The sequence below is a fragment of the Gouania willdenowi genome, chromosome 12 (genome assembly GCF_900634775.1).
Source record: "Gouania willdenowi chromosome 12, fGouWil2.1, whole genome shotgun sequence".
Taxonomy (NCBI): Eukaryota; Metazoa; Chordata; class Actinopteri; order Blenniiformes; family Gobiesocidae; genus Gouania; species Gouania willdenowi.
This window is the reverse complement of record NC_041055.1, coordinates 4,361,107-4,381,550: the sequence shown is the minus strand read 5'-3', so window position 1 is coordinate 4,381,550 and position 20,444 is coordinate 4,361,107. Positions and strand designations below refer to the sequence as shown.

General features: G+C 37.6%; 1 protein-coding gene across 1 annotated transcript in view; it reads left to right on the top strand.

Moving 5' to 3' along the window:
* Window positions 1-20,444, top strand: part of LOC114473668 (collagen alpha-1(I) chain) — a 155,955-nt gene that overhangs the window by 49,020 nt on the left and 86,491 nt on the right. Inside the window, exons 4-6 of the mRNA XM_028463432.1 lie at window positions 3,118-3,310; window positions 12,025-12,159; window positions 13,550-13,630. Of these exons, the coding sequence (XP_028319233.1) occupies window positions 3,118-3,310; window positions 12,025-12,159; window positions 13,550-13,630 (409 nt within the window). The remainder of the gene's footprint in view (window positions 1-3,117; window positions 3,311-12,024; window positions 12,160-13,549; window positions 13,631-20,444) is intronic.

The window sequence follows — 20,444 nt, the reverse complement described above, 5'->3', positions numbered from 1 at the left end:
TTGCATAACTACAAAAACTACAGATTTATTGTTAGTGCCATAACTTTTGATTAAAACATGTTTATTACCTGTCCATGAGAAATGTCACCAAAAGCCACAAGTCCCTCCACCTTTGAAAAGCAGATTTTGATCCACAAGCTTTGTACCCGGACTTTTTTTTTCTTTTTTAGTAGAAATTTTATAAGTTGGCAGTCGTGGAATGGGTAACTGAAGTTTCGGAGTGCTCTTCCATGACGCTACGCTGCTCATTGATACCTGTTTGCTGTTGTGACGGTGCACACAAATTCACTTTGATTGACAGTGGCTCGTTCCATGAGGTGGAAGCCTATTGGCTTGGCGAGGTCGGCACTTTCTTGAATTTGTATAGGGGTCTAAGGACGAAGGAGGGATTTATATTAATTAATGTATATGAAAGACCACCGGCAGTAGACCATAGTAAAACACCAGTATTTTTTCACATTTCAAATGAATGATACATAAACAAAGATTTCACAGAAACTCCAGATATCGATGTCAGCTTAATTGGAGTCTCCACATTGCCTGTAGTAGTCAACTGTCTGTCTGTCTTTGGGGGTTTGCCCTCTAATGGACTGGTTCCCAGTGCAGATCCCAGTGACCCAGAACAGAAATAAGCAGGTCAAGAAAAGAATGAGTTCACTTATACATTTAAAAAAAATGACTTCCTCGTATTACGTTAAATCTGCTTTTGATAAAACACAGATTTCACTGCTGAATCAGCGACTTTATCCTTGTTTTTTGGCCTTGAAACGACGTCGTATATCACAGGCTGACAGGTGGTCTTTAGGTTTCATGTTTCTTTGGCCAAACGTCGACGGCCTGTATAGACAATATACCCCAAACATCTGGACGGTTGAACTAATCACACAAAGGCCTGACGCTATAGCAACTATTGTTGATAGTGTTGCTTGGGTTTCCTGCACATCAGAGAAACATGAGTATATTTGTTTTGGATTGTTTCATGGGTGAGAAGTTTCACAAAGTGTCTGTGAAATCTGTCAAACTCATTTCAGTTCAGGGGCCAAATACAAAGTAGTTTGGTCTTAAGAGAGCCAAAGATTTTAGGCGGGAAAACGAGCAATTTCAATATTAATGTCCCCAAGTTTGCACTTCACACGACGTATAAATTGTACATAAAGTATGTACAGTAAGCCGCCGACAATAGCCAGACAATAAGTGACAGATATATCAGTCCCTGCAGGATTTTCTCTTTTGAATTTCATTGTTTTTTTGACCAAATTGTGTTTCATTTGGGGGAATTATGTAAAATATTTTCAGAAAAATGGAGTTCTTTTTTTTTTTTTTTTTTGGCTCTAGTGGGCTTTATATGACAGTTGCTTGACAGGAAGGGGGTAGGGGAGAGCAGGGAATGACACGCAGGAAAGGGTCCCAGGCCGGGAATCGAACCTGGACCCGCTGCAGGTGAGGAACTACAGCCTCCGTACATGGGGCGGGCACTCAACCCACTGAGCTACACACCGCCCCAACAATGTTGAGATTTAAAATGACTGCAGACATATAACAAAAGCATGGGCAAATTGCGATCCTCCAAATATTGTTGAGTTTCATAAAATTTGTCTACAATTGAAATTTTTGGTAATTTATTCTGTCTTTTTAACTTCCTCCTGTAGGCCTGAAATGGATGGTCTAAACGAGCCAGATTTGGCCCCCGGGCCTTGAGTTTGACACACGTATTCTAGGTTCATGTAGGCTCTATTCTCCCGTCTGGACTTAAGTGCTTTTTTGCACGCCTGCAGTTACGCGCTTCGTTCCTACACATATTTTCCGGTCCAGGCTGCTGACACGCCCACCGCGCGTAAGGTAGACAGTTAAAATCTCTCCCCTTGATCATCATCATCGCTGTAAAGCTTGACAGAGTTAGATGCTGGAGATAAGAGGAAATAACCTGGCCTCAGAGCACCCTGCTTTAATACAGAGGGATGTTTGCAGTGAAACAGAACTATTGGCTTCCATAATACGCAGTTTTAAATATAAATCGTTTAAAACCACCTGAGCTGAGCCTCATTAATATGCGTGGGAACAGTTTCTGGTCCATCCTCATCTGCATATGACAACTTGTTTTACTCTGTAGTGGATCAAACAGTGACTTTACGTTGGACATAGTATGAAAATGGTTGAATCACTGTGACCAATGTGGACAGAAGTCTGTCTGTCAGAGTTTTAATTAATCACACAGCAGCAGCTGAGTGATCACAGCTGCTGCTGCTGCGTGACAAGTCCTTGTGGCTTTAAATGTAACGAAGTCCATATTTCTAGTGCAATATAATGTTTCACCTTATCGGGGCGCTGCACTTATTCCAGGGTTAGAAGAACGTCAGAGGAGAAGGACTTACGCACACCGGAGAATGCGCGTAAAACCAGATTTGAATGGGAATGGCCACATTTCAGGGCTGCTCCACCCACAATGCGTAACTGGGATGAAGGCGCGCAGCGACTGACTTAAGTACAGGGGGAGAATAGCACACAGCCAAAAACACTGCATGTCTTTTTGGACTTACGCCCTTAATGACTAGGGGTGTTCATTGCCATGAATCTGACGATATGATACAATTGATCACGATCTGCATGTCAAGATATGATATATCCCAATACTAAACAACATGATGTACTGTACGTCGCCATATATCGTCACTATATAAATACTAACAAATTTCACTTTTACAAGTACAAAATGGAAGGATAAATAAATGGTAACTAACTGTAACTCATGGACCAATATAAAAAAGTGGCATGTTTATCAAACTGGCAAATTACATTTAAAAAAAAAAGTTTAACTTGTGCTTCTACAATAGATTCTGATTCTGTTAAGTTCTTGTACTTGAGTATTTTATGTATGATGTACTTTCACTTCAGTACAATTCCAATCAAGTAACAGTACTTACTTGAGTAGGATATATTTTTCACTCTTCATACCACTGGTTACATGCTATTCATATGTTAGCACAAATAAATGTTTTTTCCATCAAAAAACATGACAAAAAAAAATTGATTTTGAAATTCCTTGAATCGTTATGATAATTGCTGAATCGATTGTTTCTTACACCCCTAGTAAATACGGGTGTGTATGTGTGTGTGCAGGTTTCCAGTCAGCGGCCTGTCAGATGGAAAGTGGCATCACGTCTCCATCAGCGTGTCCGCTAAGCGTCTGGCTGTGTACATGGACTGTTCTCTGCTGGAGAGCGTGGACTGGGTTTATCACGGCATGGGGATCGGAGACGACGGACTGATCATGGTCGGAGGGATAGTTAATGGGTTCGATACGCCATTTAAAGTGAGTGTTCGATAAGATTTTTATTTAGATGTTAACAAATGTTTAACACATCTTGTTTTGCAGGTCAATATTTGTAAAGTAGTCCTTACTGGGGCTCATTTTGTTCTCGTACACAGCCAGTCAAGCTTAAAGTGATACTAACAATCACATGAAAGCTGAATAATTAAACTTTGATGCAAATTTATATTAATTTTGATAATTTATATCAACATTTAGCCTTATTTTAGCATTTATTTTATTAATTAACACACATACAGTATATATATATATATATATATATATATATATATATATATATATATATTTATTTATAATATGAATTTTTTTATGTATTGATATTTATAATATGAATGTCAATATGACTAGCATTAGAGACAAAAAACAAATAATAATAATAAAATAATTAATAGCAATTTTTTCCACATTTATTTTACTAACATATTTTTTATGTACTGATATTTATATTATGAATGTTAATAAGACTAGCATTAATAATAAAAATATATGATACGTTTTTGATCAACGTGTATATATATATATATATATATATATATATATACAGTATATATATTAAATGTATTGATATTCATAATAACATGAATGTCAATATGACAAGCATTAATAATGAAAAATATAAATATAAAAGTTATAATATTTTTTCACATGTATTATTATTATTATTATTATTAATAACATATTTTTTAATGTATTGATATTTATAATAATATGAATGTTAATATGACTAGCATTAATAATTAAAACAAAAAACTTTTTCACATTCATTTTTATTTATTATTATTTAATATATATATTGTATTGATAATTATAATAATAATTAATCCTAATAGCGTTAGTAATGAAAAATATAAATGAAAAATTATAATAAATAAAATATTTTTTACATTTACTTTCAGTAGAATTTAAAACACTTTAAATTGAATTGATTTAATGATGTATCATAGGGTTTATATAACCTTTTCTGTCTCCTAAATTTGTCGATTTTACACCTTTATGAGCAGATTGTTGCTCTCTAACTTTTTATCAACCCTAAAAAGATGCTCAGAAGCATAATTTCAAAGGTTTACTGTGCAGAATAAAGTGAAATAATTTTAAAAAATGTTCCATCTGAGGGGGCGTGTGTGGGTTTTAGGGTCTGGTGCTCAGTAATCCAGATGTTTATGAACACACCAGCTGATGCTTGAAATACGTGTTTGAAGGTAATGAGCCACACGTGTAAAGTCCAGCTCATTTCATTCCAGTCTTGCGTGCAGACGGAGGAGAAGTGACGCTTGGTAACAGGGTGGTGGTGTTTTTAAGGTCGGGCATTCCAGTGACCGCCTCTAAACACGGGTTCAGAGCTCCTCGTTGCTGCTGCTGCTGTGTACGATTACAGAGGAAACACTGAGGAGTGTTTGGACAAAGAGAACGTTTCAGATAATTCACTAATGTTACCTTGGATGAACCTTTAGGATTTAACCTCAAAAGTTTTTTATTAAAGTTTGGTTTTGACGTTTATCACCAGTGCAGCGTAGTGCAGGAGGAACACGTGGATTTGTGCTTGGTGTGAAGTGAAATGAGATTTCCTGATTCCGTGTGGAGCCCCAAGGACCAACCACACTTCATCACTTAGAGGTGGTGACAGGTTTTAACTCAGGCTCAGGTGTGTCACACACACACACACACACACACACACAATCTGTACACATCTGTAACTGGTGCTGTCGTCAGCTTCTAAAGGAGCTGGAAACACAAACAATAAATGATAAACCCATAACACGCTGCCAGGAAGACCTGGAGTGACTTTCCTCACGTTAGTCATCGTTGCTGGTTGATTTCTGTCAGTTTGATTTTTTTTCTATTGTCAGCTTGGAACTTTTATCACCTCAGACCAAGGACTAGATTTATTAAAATAATCAAATACCCTGATAGATGTCGCAATCAATAACCTAATACATGTAAAGCTACAAGCTCAATCAAGGTTCTCTGCTTCCTTCACAGCAGACTGCTCCGGATGTAAAAGACATCTTCTCCTCTGACTCCGTCGTCTTTTATAGTTTTTCACGCCACATATCAGAATCCAGGGATGGGGATATGACCCTCCTACTCGTCACCATTTATTGCTGGTCTTGTGATAACAGAATGACGGGGGTGACTTCCAACAGAATGATGGGGGTCTTGTCCAGGGGCCTTTATTCCTCATCTGATTGCTTCTCCAAGAATGATCTTCTACGACCTGGCATTGACTCCTTTTAACGATGTTGTGTGTGTATCTAAGCATTTACTAACTAACACTACGTACTCTTTTATTGACCCTTACATGCTAATGACCTCATTATTGTAACCATTAGGTCGTGGACGGTGGCAGGAGCTTTTTTTTTTTTTGTGGTCCGATCCGGACGTCAAGTGCGTTGGTTGCGCGAGCGCGCTCTCGATTTTTTGTCATATTTGCAAGAGTTGAAAATATTGAACTCCTGCGACTGTTTCGCATGACGTAAGTCAGAGTTTTTGTTGACGATGACCTCAGGCCGTCAACAAAGACACCGGTCTGTTCACCCATTCAACCATGGAGTAGAAGCTGTGTGTGACCACCTGGAGCTGTATGACCAGTGTTGTTACCACCCCAACGTCACTTTTGACAGTAACTAGTACTGTAACGCAATTTTTTTTTTAAAGAAATACTGCCGTTACCGTTACAATATGGTGCGTTTGTCCGTTACTTTGCTAGCTGCAGTATACTTCCGGTTTACAGTGGAGTGACATATTTTCGCGGGACGCCGTGCCAACCACGATAAAACTGTAGAAGAAGAAGCATTGTCAGCATGCTTTTGTTTACATCACGTGTGGCAATCATGGTGAGCCAAGGACGTGCTTCTCAGAGTGGAAATACGTGCATTATTTTTGTCTCCAAAAGATGCATCAGTGAAGCTAAGCTAACGCTGCGGCTGAATTTTAACGGACTGGGACAGGTCAGCCAAACTATTGCACGGTATGTTGTTGTAAATAAGAAGTCTGTCGCTACTGCTGAGTCACTGCTAACAGCAGCTCGTTAGCCTGATATGTTTAGCATTGTGTAGCTGAGAAAAATGCTGTGAATTAGTTTTTCCACATTTATTTTTATAAGCATTTTCAACAGCAGAATGTGCACAGCTTACTGTACATTACTGTGCTAAGGCTGAAAAATTACTGTTTTAATTTTGGAGCAGCTGTTTTGTGCTTTATATGCACATTATTTATGGTTGTAGCAATTGATCAACAGTGGATTATTATATTATTACAGCACTGATATGAAGCTGTACAGACACAAAATACCCAATATAAACAACACATTCTTTAATTCTAAGTAACTCAAAAGTTACTTTTTCCAGTAACGCATTACTTTTTGGTGTAAGTAATCAAAATAGTAACTGAGTTACTTTGTGAATGAATTAACTAGTAACGGTAACTACCGTATTTTTTGGACTATAAGGCGCACCGGATTATAAGGCGTACTATCAATTAATGGGTCTGACTGGGTCTATTTTCATACATAAGGCGCACCGGTTTGTTATTATTATTATAAATATTAAGTTGCATTAAGCGAAATAAAATAGTCAGATAAGTCAAACTTTATTCAACTCATTAACAATAAATCTCAACATTGTTCAGGTTTAACACAAAATACAGAACAATACACTCACTTTTTCAGTTCAGTATGTTGAAGCACAGTAGTTAATTTCATATATAAGGCACACCTGATTATAAGGCGCACTGTTGATTTTTGAGAAAATTAAAGGATTTTAAGTGCGCCTTATAGTCCGAAAAATATGGTAGTTACTTTTTTCTCAGTAACTAGCACAACACTGTGTATGACACGGCCTTTATAACCGGAACCGGACAAGGAAGGATTTGGCGTAGAGGAGAATCAGCAAGGAGGTGGTAGTAGCAGGTAGAAGTTCTCTCTGTAGCACTGAGCTAGCATAGCTGGTGGTTTATGTTTATGAGAGGAGAAAAAGGAGCACAGCTCCTCGCTTCAGCAGGTAGTGAAACTCACCGAGTTGGATGTGTCGCTGGTGGGCGGTGCTTCGCTTCAAACGCACAGATGAAGCGAATGGGGACATTTTTTTGATCCTGCGGAACGTTTCGTACGGCAGATGCGTCCGGTAACGCAGAAGACGCATTGGGTGTGAACGCAGCATTGAGTTACACACATGTAGATGTTTTATCTGTCGCACACACGACGAGTAAAAAAAGTTTGTGTGAATCTTCTTCCAAAACCGAAATCTCATGTGATCAAAGGAGATCCAACATCGTGATCTAATGCTGGGTTTCAAGGAACTCGGAGCTCAGGGTTTTCCGACTTCCAACTGGAAAAAGTAACAAATATCTTTAGATTTAGAAATTGTCTATTTGTACTCTTCTTTATTAACAAAGTGGGAGGTGGGGTTTATGCGCCAATGCAAATTAGATTTTAGAGCTCTGTGCTGTTTAATTACTGTTTGATTATTATAGAAAAATTAGATAATTAGATAGTCTGACTTTAGGATTTTTGTATGTGCTGGTTTACCTACATTTTGGAATGATAAATAAATATCCTCTTAAGGCTCTCATTGAAACAATTGATGTATTTGAGAAGCCATAGGTCACTTCTGAAAGTTTGGAACTCAAGCTCACAATGTTTAAAATACAATATATTAAATTAGACTATTAGCATTAGTGGTTACCATGGTAATGTAATTAACCACATGTTGGTGGTGGCTGTGAATGAGGTGAAAATACATGTAATTTAATACTAAATGGTCAATAAAAAGACGTGGATCCTTCATACACGATAAACAAATACACATTAAGTTGACAGGAAGAACTTGGCAACACTAATATTTGTCGTCTTAAATAAATTCAAACAAAGGCAGGAGAACGGCGAGAGAATTGATTCGTGATACATTAAAACTCGATAAAACAAGGTCAGAAATGATTTATTCTCATCAGGAGCTGATTTTAAAGTAGAGTCAAGTTAGTGTGAAGGGGCAGGACTTGATGTTGAATGAGCCAATCAGAAGTGATCTGTGTGTGGCAGGTTGGACCTTATTCTTGGTGGCGCTCCCCCTGGTGGCAGGAGGATAATACAGGTTTATAAATATGTCGTTTTCGTTGCCTAGAATTTTTGTTAATATAATGAAAAGAGAGTTGACAATTTTTTGTAACTTATCCTTGTAATAAAATAAAATAAAATTTTTTATGGCTGCTTTAGGTAAATTATCTTAAGGTAAATCAGATATTTAGAAACCATGCATAGATGCAGTAAAGCACTAAAACTGAAACTGCTGTTTTGCAGCCTGTGTTCTAAAAAAAGTCATTCTGAGGGTCCATCTGTGTTTAATTGTGAGCATGACTCTGTTTTATTTCACTATCAACAATACAATTAGTAGAAATATGTGAAAATCACATGCAGATGGGCCGTCGGTGAGCGTACCAGCTTTGTTTGATCTGCGCTGGTTTCTCTCCACAAAACATTAAAGCTCAAAAACATCTGTCCTTACAAACGTGTGGCCAATGTATGTATTGTTGGACGGAGTTACAACCTGAGATCAGGCATGGGCCACATGTCACCATTGGGTTTATTTTGTAAACGCAGAGAATGAATCCAGAAACTCACAAAATTACAGAAACATATACATAAGGACAACAAAAATGAACAAAAAAAACTTCTAAAAACACAAAAGGCAATAAATGACAACAGAAATACACAAAGTGACTCTAAAACACACAGAAATAACTCCAGAAATGCACAAAAGGACAACAAAAATGCACAAAACCACTCCAAAAACACACAAAATGACAGAAAAATAAACTAAAGTATGTCAAAAATGACTCAAAAACCCAAAACAACTTAACAAACACTCAAAATGAGTCCAAAACAGACAAAATTACAGCAAAAACTAACAAAATGAATGAAGAAAATAAATAAAATGACAACAAAAACACAATGAGTCCAAAAATACATAATCCCTTTGTTGTGTCCTGTGTTAATGCTCAGATTGGTCATTATTTATTCTAAATGATGACATGAATGTTGATAATTTGACTCTCAGATTCAGTTCAATTTAACTTTATTTATGTAGCGCAAAATACAACAGTCATCTCAAAGCGCTGAACAAAATATATCAGACAATCACATTTTTGTGGCCCCGCTGTGATAAAAGTTTGCAGCTGAGTAAAGTGATTATTTGATGTGCATTAACAGAGTTGTACAGTGTGAGATCAGAGTTTGTTAGTTAACATTCTACAGGAGCAGCTCTGTTCAGCTCCCTGTGTTTGTCTTTGCTTCACAATCAGAATTTGTTTAGGCTTTAAACCTTAACAATAACATTGTAAGGTGATCATCAATAAACCAACCTGCAGCACCGAGGCTACACTAACATTTCAAACCATGTTTCTGTTAATTTCTGCAAACTATTTGAAATGCTTCGATCCATGATCCTAGGTTTTCTTCAAGGTTGTCACTTCCTCATTTCCTTGTTGGTTCGTGTGTGTGTGTGCGTGTGCGCGCGTGTGTGTGCTGCTGCTGCTGTGTTTTCCAATCCACATTATTTACAGAGAGCAGAAAATATGTTTTACTTGTTGTTCTACCTCACCTTTAATTTCAATAAATGTTCCTTTATTTAAAAATTGACACTCGTACCATTTGTCATCATCATTGTGTAATTTTTATGATGTAAATTGAGGGAGCAAAAGTAGTATCGGCTCAAGAAACTCGGCAATCCGTATCAGTCATTGGCTAAGGCTGATGGGGAAAAAATCGGTATCAGTCGATCCCTAGTTCTGAAAACATTTGAAGTGAGAAAGTGACCAAGTAGAAACACATTTAATTCCAACATTGTAGAGATTTTCTGAAAAAACTTCTGGTTAACTTCAAAACAAGAGTTCTATTTACAAAAGTGTTTAAAAAACGAATGTAAGACAATAAGATATGCTTTTGTTTTGATAAGGGGATGTTTGACTTTTAGCTTGAAGCCGGTCCCATGACCAGTTTACGTTCCGCTCGCAATGCATAATGGGACGGTTGAGTATGACTAGCGGTGATGGGCAGTAATGCGTTATAAGTACTTATCCCAATTAATGAGTAAATTAAGGGATTATAATTGAAGAAACAATAATTAGATTGTAGTTATTTTAACCTAAGCAGGCTGTTTTACTTTGTTTGTGAGGCGTCTCACGCTTTAGAGTGCGTTATAACCCAGTCTTTTTCTTTTTTTCTTTTTTTTTTGCATTATAACCCAGTCAGCCACCGTAGCCTCAATCAATGATGTTAGCATGACCAAGCAGTTTGGAAGAATCGACTGTTAACCTTTTCTGTCCCATCTTCAGACCGTGGTTGGAAGACACAGGGGAGTCTAACTTTGCTCCAGGGTCGAAGCTGTCCTCAGCTTCACAGCGGTCATTGAGTAGGACATGTGACTCCGATTTAAGACGACACATGCAACGTTTATTTTGCCAGTCACTCAAACTGCTACAGCGTCTCTAATCGATCTGCTCCGCTCACACACGCTCCCTCACTCCGCACAGTGGTAGAGCTACCTGCACATTCATCGTTGTTAAAGGGCCACGCCCCCACACACACACACACACTGACAACACAACATTACTTTAAATTGACTCTGTAGTAGATAAGAAAAACAAAGTTTAATATTTTGTGCATCACATTTTTTTAAAGTAATGTAAAGTTAAGTAATTAAAATACCTAGTTACTTTCAGTGTTGGGAACGTTACTTTAAAAAAGTAATTAGTTATAGTTACTCATTACTTGTTCCAAAAAGTAACTGAGTTAGTAACTAAATTACTCTATAATAAAAGAAACTCATTACCAAGGAAAGTAACTATTTGCGTTACTGTTAAAAAAAAAAAAAAAAAAGTTGCTATATGTCAAAGAACGCCTTAGCCAATCATAATCGCTCACTTTGTTTTTAACATACCTCCTCACTACAGCTGAGTAAGAAGCCAGGGATGCTTTCGGATAACAGTTTATTCAATCAATACATACACGTTCAGTAACGATAACAGCGTTGTAATGGCGTAAAAAGTAAATAGTTAGATTACCCCGTTACTGAAAAAAAACGCCGTTATTTTAAACGCCGTTATTCCAAACACTGGTCACTTTAAAAAAAAAAAAAAAAAAAAAAAAAGTAATACCAAAGTAACTGGAATACTTCCTTGGAGGAATAATCACTAATCACTAACTAATTACTATTTCCAAGTAACTCGACCAACACTGATGACTAGTGTGCCCACCGCGCATACAGTACTTCAAAAATGTCCCCCTATAGTATACACATCTGGGCGCTACACATACTAATTTTACGTTTGTATAACATTTACAACACAGCCCATGTCTCTCCAGCGTGTCCTGGGTCTTTTTTGGGGTCTCCTTCCAGAGGAACGGGCCCTAATGATTCACCAGGGAGGCTTACGGGGGGGGGGCGTCCCATTTAGGTGCCCGAGCCACCTCATCTGGCTCTTCTCAATGTCACTTTACTTTGCCATTTTATATGCACAATGCTAATATTTCTAATACTCAATGGAATATGTTTATTTTGCAGATGATGCTCATTTCTACTGTGCAGGAGACGATCAAGAATAGCTAACTGAGAATATTGAAAATGAAATCTATTATGTGATTATAAAGTTTATATCCTGAGGTACATGAGTGACGTGACTATAAACCCACTTCGACTTCTCAGGGTGATCTTCGTCAGCTCTCCTTCCTGATGGGTGAACCGGACGCCGCTGAGCAGCACTGTAGTGACCACCTGCTGCGCTGCAGTGGGACGGCCTCCAAACCTCCACGATCACCACGCATCGACCGACCCGAGCAGGTAGAGATAGACTCAATCTTTGTGTGAACTGCACAAGAACAAAGAAATATATTGAAGAACAGGAATACAGCTTTTCGTCAGAGAACAGCTGGAGTGCAGTTTACTTATTGGGTGTATCAGTTCAACTGGTGATCAATATAAGTGGTGATGCGTCAATCCAAAAGCAAGATTCTGATGCTGTTGCTAAGCGCTTGCATGAATCAAAGCTGCTCGTTTAGTCACAATACAATAAAATCTAGTGGTGGGACTCGATAAAAAAAAAATGTAATTAATTAGAGACTTTGTAATTATTTAATCTTGATTCATCTAAATTAATTGCATAACAATATTTGACACGAGAAGCAATGTTTTTTCAATTTATATGGATTTTGGTAAATGACAATCACTGAAAACAATAAATGAGCTTAAACAATATAGTGTTCATCACTGAGTGCTAACATAATGTGTAATATGAATGAAGACTATTATTATTGCATTGTTCACAAAGCACAAACTTAAATTTAACTAAGCTATAGTCATGCTTTTCTAAAACAAATGTGTTTTTGTGTATTAAAATAAAAAAAACTGCACTTAGTACAGAACGTTCCACAGAAGTGGAAAATGAACAATATGCACAAAAAACAATTTGTTTTTCATTCGGTGTTTAAAAAAATAAAAAATAAAAAATAAAAATTAACACCCACTAAGCACAGGAAAGAATTTTCTTCAGCTTCTCTTGCATTGTAGTCTGCATCAGTTTTATGGGTATACTGGGAACTCTTGAAATGAGAACGGTTCCGCACTGTTTGGAGTGCAAAATAAAAACCATAAACTGTTTTTTTGTGTGTGTGTGTGTGTTATATTTCTGCAGTTAATTAATCGCTATTAATGTGTTAAAGTCCCAGCCCTAATAAAAACACATTATAGATAATAGTGATGCCTTCATTTATAGCTTTTGTCACAACTGTTATAAAACAAGTCACCAGACAACATGATTATTAGTTGAACTATAACACCAACTGGCACGAATGCTCATTGATCAATTTTCAGCATTTTATTTGCTTGTGTTCATCAGATCACGCTGTTCTTTCAGCGTGCATGCACATAGAATAGTCCAAACCCGTTTATTATGAAGAAAAATACAAGTGGTACACATACACAACGGATGGCATCAATTGGTTAAGGCATAGACCCATGCTGTACAATCTACGGAGCCCAAATAGAGCTGCTGTGTTTAATAACAAGTGGAGACATTTGTTTCACAGACTGTAGATGGAAAAAAAAAAAGTTCAAAGATTGTACAGACTTCTGTGGTTTGGAGCCAGTCTGCTACATTTAACAGGTTTCAGGATGTTACAATCTTTGCACGTGGATTCGATAGTTAAAGCTTGTCCTCTGTGTTTGCTCACAGAATGTTTTCCTGTCCTCGAATGATCTGGAGGACCTGCTGGGAGAGTCCCACCCCGAGTCCCTGCTGAGGCTCAGCAAAGCTGTAAGTGCTTTAAACGTTTCCTTCATAATTATTGTTGTTTTTATAAAGTGGGTCCAAATCCTTTAATGAACAGCGTCGGCATGCGAGCGTCATGTTCAGGATTGGGACGGAAATGTTACAAGGAAATTTCTGCACTTACCTCATTATTTGAAGAATTCAGATTCCGGACAAGCCCCCGATTGTTTTGCCTTTGTACGTGCGATTCTTGCCCTGTGTGTCACACAACAACCTGTATGACTCAGCAACAAGTTGACGTGATAATACTGCACTAACTTAACATGGAAATGAGTGGTAGTCTAGAAAACTGGCTTTTTTTTGTTTTGTGCGCCCCCACATAGATTGTGCCCTGGCTGGTCGCCCACATTACACATAGCAAAAACTGTCCCTGGCTGTACCACATATTTTATCAATGACATCATCTTATTCGGTGAAATTGTCCCATACAGAGCTCCATTTTTCTTGCTTCATTGCCGCAAAGTATCCACTTGTTTGATGTGTTGACACACCCCCATGACTTGATTGATATAAGTACTGAATTTAAAAAAATTAAGCATTAGTATTAATCGGATTTATTCGATTATTGTTAACGCGTATTGGTTAAATGGTTAATAATAATAATACATAAATTTTATATGGCGCTTTTTTGGACACTCAAAGTCGCTTTACATAATTATGGCATTATTCTTTCACTCCACACTTAGTGGTGGTAAGCTACTATTGTAGCCACAGCTGCCCTGGGGCAGACTGATGGAAGCAAGGCCGCCAAAGTGCACCATCTGCCCCTCCGACCACCACCAACACTCACTCACATGCTACATTCATGCTAGGCTTTATGGGACACAATGACAGATACCACAGGGGTGACTGCCACCCCATTGGTTAACCATGAGCTAGTTTCTTGTGACGTCCTTAGTGTTTGTCTTCTTGTGTTGCTGTAAATCCTTTGGATTGTTCTGAGAATCAGAACCGATGCTGGATTTGTTTCGTCTAACCCTGACCATGTGCAACATTTGTTTCAGTTTAGGATCCACCGCTGTTTCATGTGTTCGTGATGACACAATGATTAATTCCTCACTACAAGTGTCGTTAGCATAACTCTGCTCTACATGAGCTTTTGTTATGGCTACACTGACTTGGGTTCAAACCCAAACAAACAGTGTGCACTACTTCCTGCCATGCACGCTCTGGCAGAGGGAATGCTGCTGTTTTTCTTTTGTGGATGCAGAAAATAACAAAACAAAGCGGCTGTGCTCACTTTCAGATGCAAACATGCAAACTGCTTTGTTTTTAACTCGCTGCACTTCCTGTTTCTCAGTTTATTTTCATGTCTCTGCTGCTTTGAGCTGCGTTTACAGTCACTCGCTGTTCATCTTTCATTTTGTCCCATTTCAGTTCTTTTATGGCCTGCAGCAGAGAAACAGCCACTTATCAGGATGTTGCCTCCACCATGCTTTCATGTTTACAATAGTTCTATAGCAACGTTCAACGCATGAAGCATTAGTGAAGAAAGATTCTTTCTCTTCTTTTAACTTGAAACAACACAAAATATAAAACAATACATAAAAGGAAATTCAATTAGTTGATAGGGATGCAACGATTTATCGTAAGGCAGTTAAAAATCGATTCATTAGTATCATGGTTCACATCGACATTCTGGAAATTGAATCACATTTTTTAAACAGCGCTATATATTTATCGATCTCTTGTCCAAAAGTGTAGGCTGTGGGCGGAATCTGCTACTACTTTCTTTCTGTATGCCTTCTACTCTTAAACATGTTCATAAATGATTCCTTACCCCTTTAGCACCGAAAGAATATTTGTAATATTATGTGAATATCTGTAAAAGTCACGTTTTTCTATTAGCTCTGTCTGCTAGCATAGCATCTCTTCTTCACTGCAAGAATAACTGCATGCCAACCGACCACTGGGTTACCAGCGCCCTCTGCTGGTCCAAACAAATATCTGACCTAAATACAGTGCAATGACTGTTTTTTTTTTTTTTTTTAAGTCCAAATGTTAAGGCACTTTTAAAAAGAAAAATAATAATATCATCATTTGTCTACAGTCCCATTTTGTAAAATAAATTGTGAGAATCATATCGTGAACCCAGTATCATGAATCGAATCGTATCGGGAGTTGAGTGAATAGTTAAAAAGGTCCATAAAAGAGTCAAAGGTTAGAATCTACAAAGCCAAACAGAGAAAGCTTAAAATACTTCTGTCAGAGGTTTAGTTAGAACTGAAAACATGGAGAAACCAGGGAAGTAAACATGGTCAGATGACTATACTGTACAAGAAATAGTAATTATTGATTATTTTCCACAATAAATTTGTAAGTTATCAAATAAAATGACTGAAATTAGCTCAATTTTACTTTTTTACTCAACTTGTCTCAGTATAAGCTGAAACGCTGTCGTGTTAACTAAATGTTTGCAACATCTGGAGTGCAGCTTTCCACAGGATGCCTGCTACATTTCACCTAACCTTTAGAGTGAGACAGAACTGAGAATGTGAGTAGTTGTGAACTAAAGACATTGAGTAGTATGTAATCAACAGACTAAGGGCAATTTATTTCCTGAATTTAAATGAGTTGGTTCTATAGGTTGTATTCTAAGAGAGAAGAAAGGAGTCGATGCTGCTACGTAGTGACTGGGTGAGACAAAGTAACAGAGGAACATGCTTCTTTAATACGAATACTGTTTAATTCAAAATTCTACTCTAAACTTCAGTCAGATGATGTTATAAAGTCCCTGGAAATGAAGTGTCGTACATAAAGATCACACTATCCCAGACAAAGACTAGACTGGGACCAGAATGCACCGAGACCTAGACTTTTTAAAAAACCTTTTATAGCATTCGCTCTCTTTAATTTGAGATTTTTTTTGAAAACATTTCACAGTAAAAAAAAAAAAAAAAAAAAGTGTCAAACACAACATGCAAAATTCTCAAATCTTGACAGCATTTTTTCCAACTTAATTCTTGTATGTGTTTAAAAGAATCAGAATAAGAAGTTGTATTAATGATAGTCATCATAATAATAATAATAATAATAATATAGAGAAAATGACAAGGTGAAAAAAAGATAAAGGAGGAATGCCACTGATAAGTCTATAATCTGAAAATACTGAGAAGTATGTGTTCAGAGGGATTTCTGACCAGAAATAAGATTGACTGATATCCCAGTGTTTGCAGGTGTCTGACACATCAGGCACTGGAAAAGATTTCCAATCAGTGAGCACTAAACACTAAATATATTAAATTTGAAGATTAATCAATCAGGAACAGCTCCAGATGCTTCTCCTTATCATCATGATGAAGTTGAATAATAGCAGATCAGTGCTGCTCTCCACTGGTTTTGACAGAAAGGTTCGAGATGAGACTAAGATCTTCTAAATGTGGTCTTGAGACGGGTCTAGAGTACTACCACACTCAAGAAGTAATGAATTAGTCAGAGTTTAACTGTGTTAAAATAATCCGACCCTCAGTTCTTTGTGCCCCAGCGTCTGTTTCTCATTAACTGTGTGTAAACCAGGCCTACTGTAGTGGAGACCTCTCTGACTCTGTTTCTACTCATTGAACTTTAACCAGTAAATAAAGCAGCACCAGTGCATTAACACAACTGACTTTCCTCCCTGAGGCGTGCTGCTGTTCTGCAGAGAACACAGTCTCTCTTGCCTTTTCCAGCTTTGATGAATGCCCCACATTAACCAGGAACACCTTCATTTACAACCGAGGTTTTCAGAAGAAATCCTGGGCTTTTATTGTAATAGAGGTAGGCGTGTAACGAAAGTCAATTCACGATACAATATGAAATTCGATATAGGGCTCACAATATGAAATGCTCAAGATACGATGTAAAAAAATGAAAGAAATAAAACATGACATTAATCTCATCTGAGAGTGAACTTTTCACCTGATGCTTTGTCTCAACCTCTGCTTAGAAGAAGCTTTAGGGCTCAGACGTGTTGAAATGTGGCCGCTCCATGTGCATGCTGACCGCAGTGTTTGCATGCTCGCCGTTTCATCACTACACACAACCGACTTATGAGTGGACAGAGAATCCATCTTGTAAACACTGGAGTGTGTAAGTTACCTACAACAAGCAAAAAGGACCAAGGTCGTTTCGCGCCCTACGCATTCTTGAAACTTTGTTTACTGGATTTTATTCTAGGAACTTTTGAATTTATTTTGCTATTTCTATATCACGTTACATAACCGGAAAGAGGCTTTTGTGTCCAGAACTTTGGTTCTAGCCACATTTTAGCATGGGTGATATTCTATTGCCTTGATGTAAAGTTAAACATATTCAACACTATTTACTGATACAGAAATCTGAATCTATTTTTACTTTTCTAGATGTACTTTTTGCTTGGGCCTTACTGAATGTATGGAAAAAATGCATTTGACACTTTAGTTTTTCCTTAAGTCAAACACTGGGAGACAGACATTACAAAGCTTAGGGGTTTTTTTGTACTTAAATGAAACTTGCACTAATGTTCAGGACGTAACGGCTCCAGGAAAAAAAGATTTGACCCAAAAGCTGAATAACATGTTGTCAGTCTTTTGGTTGTTGGGAGTGTTTCCATCTATAACGGTGCTAATGGTTATTCTTTAGCCATCTGTGAATATGTTTTGTTAATGTTTAATCGTCATTGGGAGAATTGTGTATCAAGAATGCCAGAATCAGTTACTTCATGAATTGCTCCAACAGTTCTTCTCCTCTCATCTTCCCTTACTGTTACCAATAATAGCAGAGAGAGTGAAGCTTCACAAATATTCTGCTCATTGCCCAGAGACATTGAGGAAGGGTCAGAGGTCGGTTCCTGGACAGCTTCATCCAGATTTAGTGCTCTGTGAAGAGTTAGAGATGGAACAGGCTCACCTGCCTTTAACCCTTTCTTCAAAACAAGAGCACAGACGCCTCGGTTGGACAGTTATCGTTACGTCTGTCAGCTGCGGACTCTGCAGTGTCTCATCGCTTTGTCAAGATGGATGAAATACATCTGAAAGAGGCACTGCTGTGTCCTCGGGAAGGTTTTTCAAAGTCATACATGTCCAAAATGTTTTAATCAAGGATGTCACATTCACCATTCCATGTAGTTCCATGTATTCTGATGAGTTTGATGAGTTTCTATCTCCACATGAAGTCTCGTCCTCACTGCTCCACGTCTTCATATCGGTCCATTTACACCTTTTATGGTCAGGTTTTACTGTATCCAGGCTGCTGCAGAACTCTCCATCTCTCTCTCACTTTCTCTCTCTCTTTGTATCTGTATATATGTGTCAGTCAGGTAAACGTTTCTGTCATCCTCAGGGTCCAGAGCACCGATCGCTCCTGATAAACCTAATGTGGTGATTTGGCAACTTTATGCCGTTTATTATTTCCTACTATTAGCAACTGGCTGAGATATCTTCAGAGGTGACAAGTAATGGAGTACAAACACTTTGTTACTGTACTTAAGTGTTTCTTTCTGGTAACTGTACTTTACGTGAGTATATCTTTTTTGGCGACTTTTTACTTTAATTCCTAACAATTTAAAACAAATATCAGTACTTTCTTCTTTTTACATTTTAAAAATCAGCCTTCGAAGATGACGTCACAATGTAAAAAGACGCAAAATGTTGGTAGTTTGAGCTTTTTTTCTCTTAGGCAGGACCCTTAGTGTTATGGTTAACATTTTCAAGTTTTTAAAAATGTTAAACTCAAAGCTGCTCTGGGTTTTATTGAGCATTTGCACTTTTTTTACTTGACACATTTTTATTTACAAATGTTATTTATTAATAGTGCTAAATTCTCCAGGTGTTCAAAGGGAACAGATTTAACTTCTTCAGTATCTACAAGTTCTTAAAAAATAAAAGATATGGAATTTGCTGGTTTAAAAACCCTCTCATTCATGAAGGGACGTTTGTTTTACTTTTTTACTTTTACTCAAGGGAGCAGCTTCACTACTTTTACTAGTTTACAAGTCATTTTTTATTCAACTATCTATACTTTTACTTGAGTACTGAAGACTAGTACTTTTGCCACCTCTGGATATCTTACATTTTCTTCTTCTTTCTTGGTTATTGGCATGTTGCAACCAACTTGAATAGGTGCATATCACCACCTACTGTACTGGTGTGTGTAAATATTAATGCCATCTACTTCCATCTTACATTTTAAACCTTATTGTACGTTTTTGTACGCTCTGCCCTCCGTAAATACATACGTGCGAGCACTGCTCCCCGCTCCACAAACTTCCATTCATTACCGGTATTTTCTTATTTTAGGCACAGAAAATAAAAACAGATGTATAAATTCTGCTGTTACTCACTCCAATGCGATTTCCCTCTACTTAGACATTGTAGCACAACGCCCCGGGCCTGAGTTATTAAAGCTGTGCTATACGCCTGAAAAATCTTGTCTTGTTTTTTTTTTTATCATTTGGAGCCCCAAACAACATGGATTCTAATCCTGTTTTGGACCCTGGAAATTCTCACCATCTGTCCAGGAATAACAAGTCATTATCTGTTGCATGTGTAACAGCAAGAGAGGATTGTTAGAATGATTCCCAATTCGCTGAGGTTGGATTCAGGAGTGGTTTCCATTCACTGTTCTCTCATTTATCATCAAACCTTTAAGAAAAGAAGTCCCACAGCAGGAACGTCTGTTCACCCCACAAATGCATCTCCATCTGACTGCTTTGCCATTTGATTTGGTGTGAATTTAGATGCCTTTTTTATCCATTTGCCTTGTCGTCATGGAAACACACACTTGCTCTTTGGTTTTAGCTTCTTTTGTCCTGATTTGACCACATCTGTGAGTGCTGCTCATA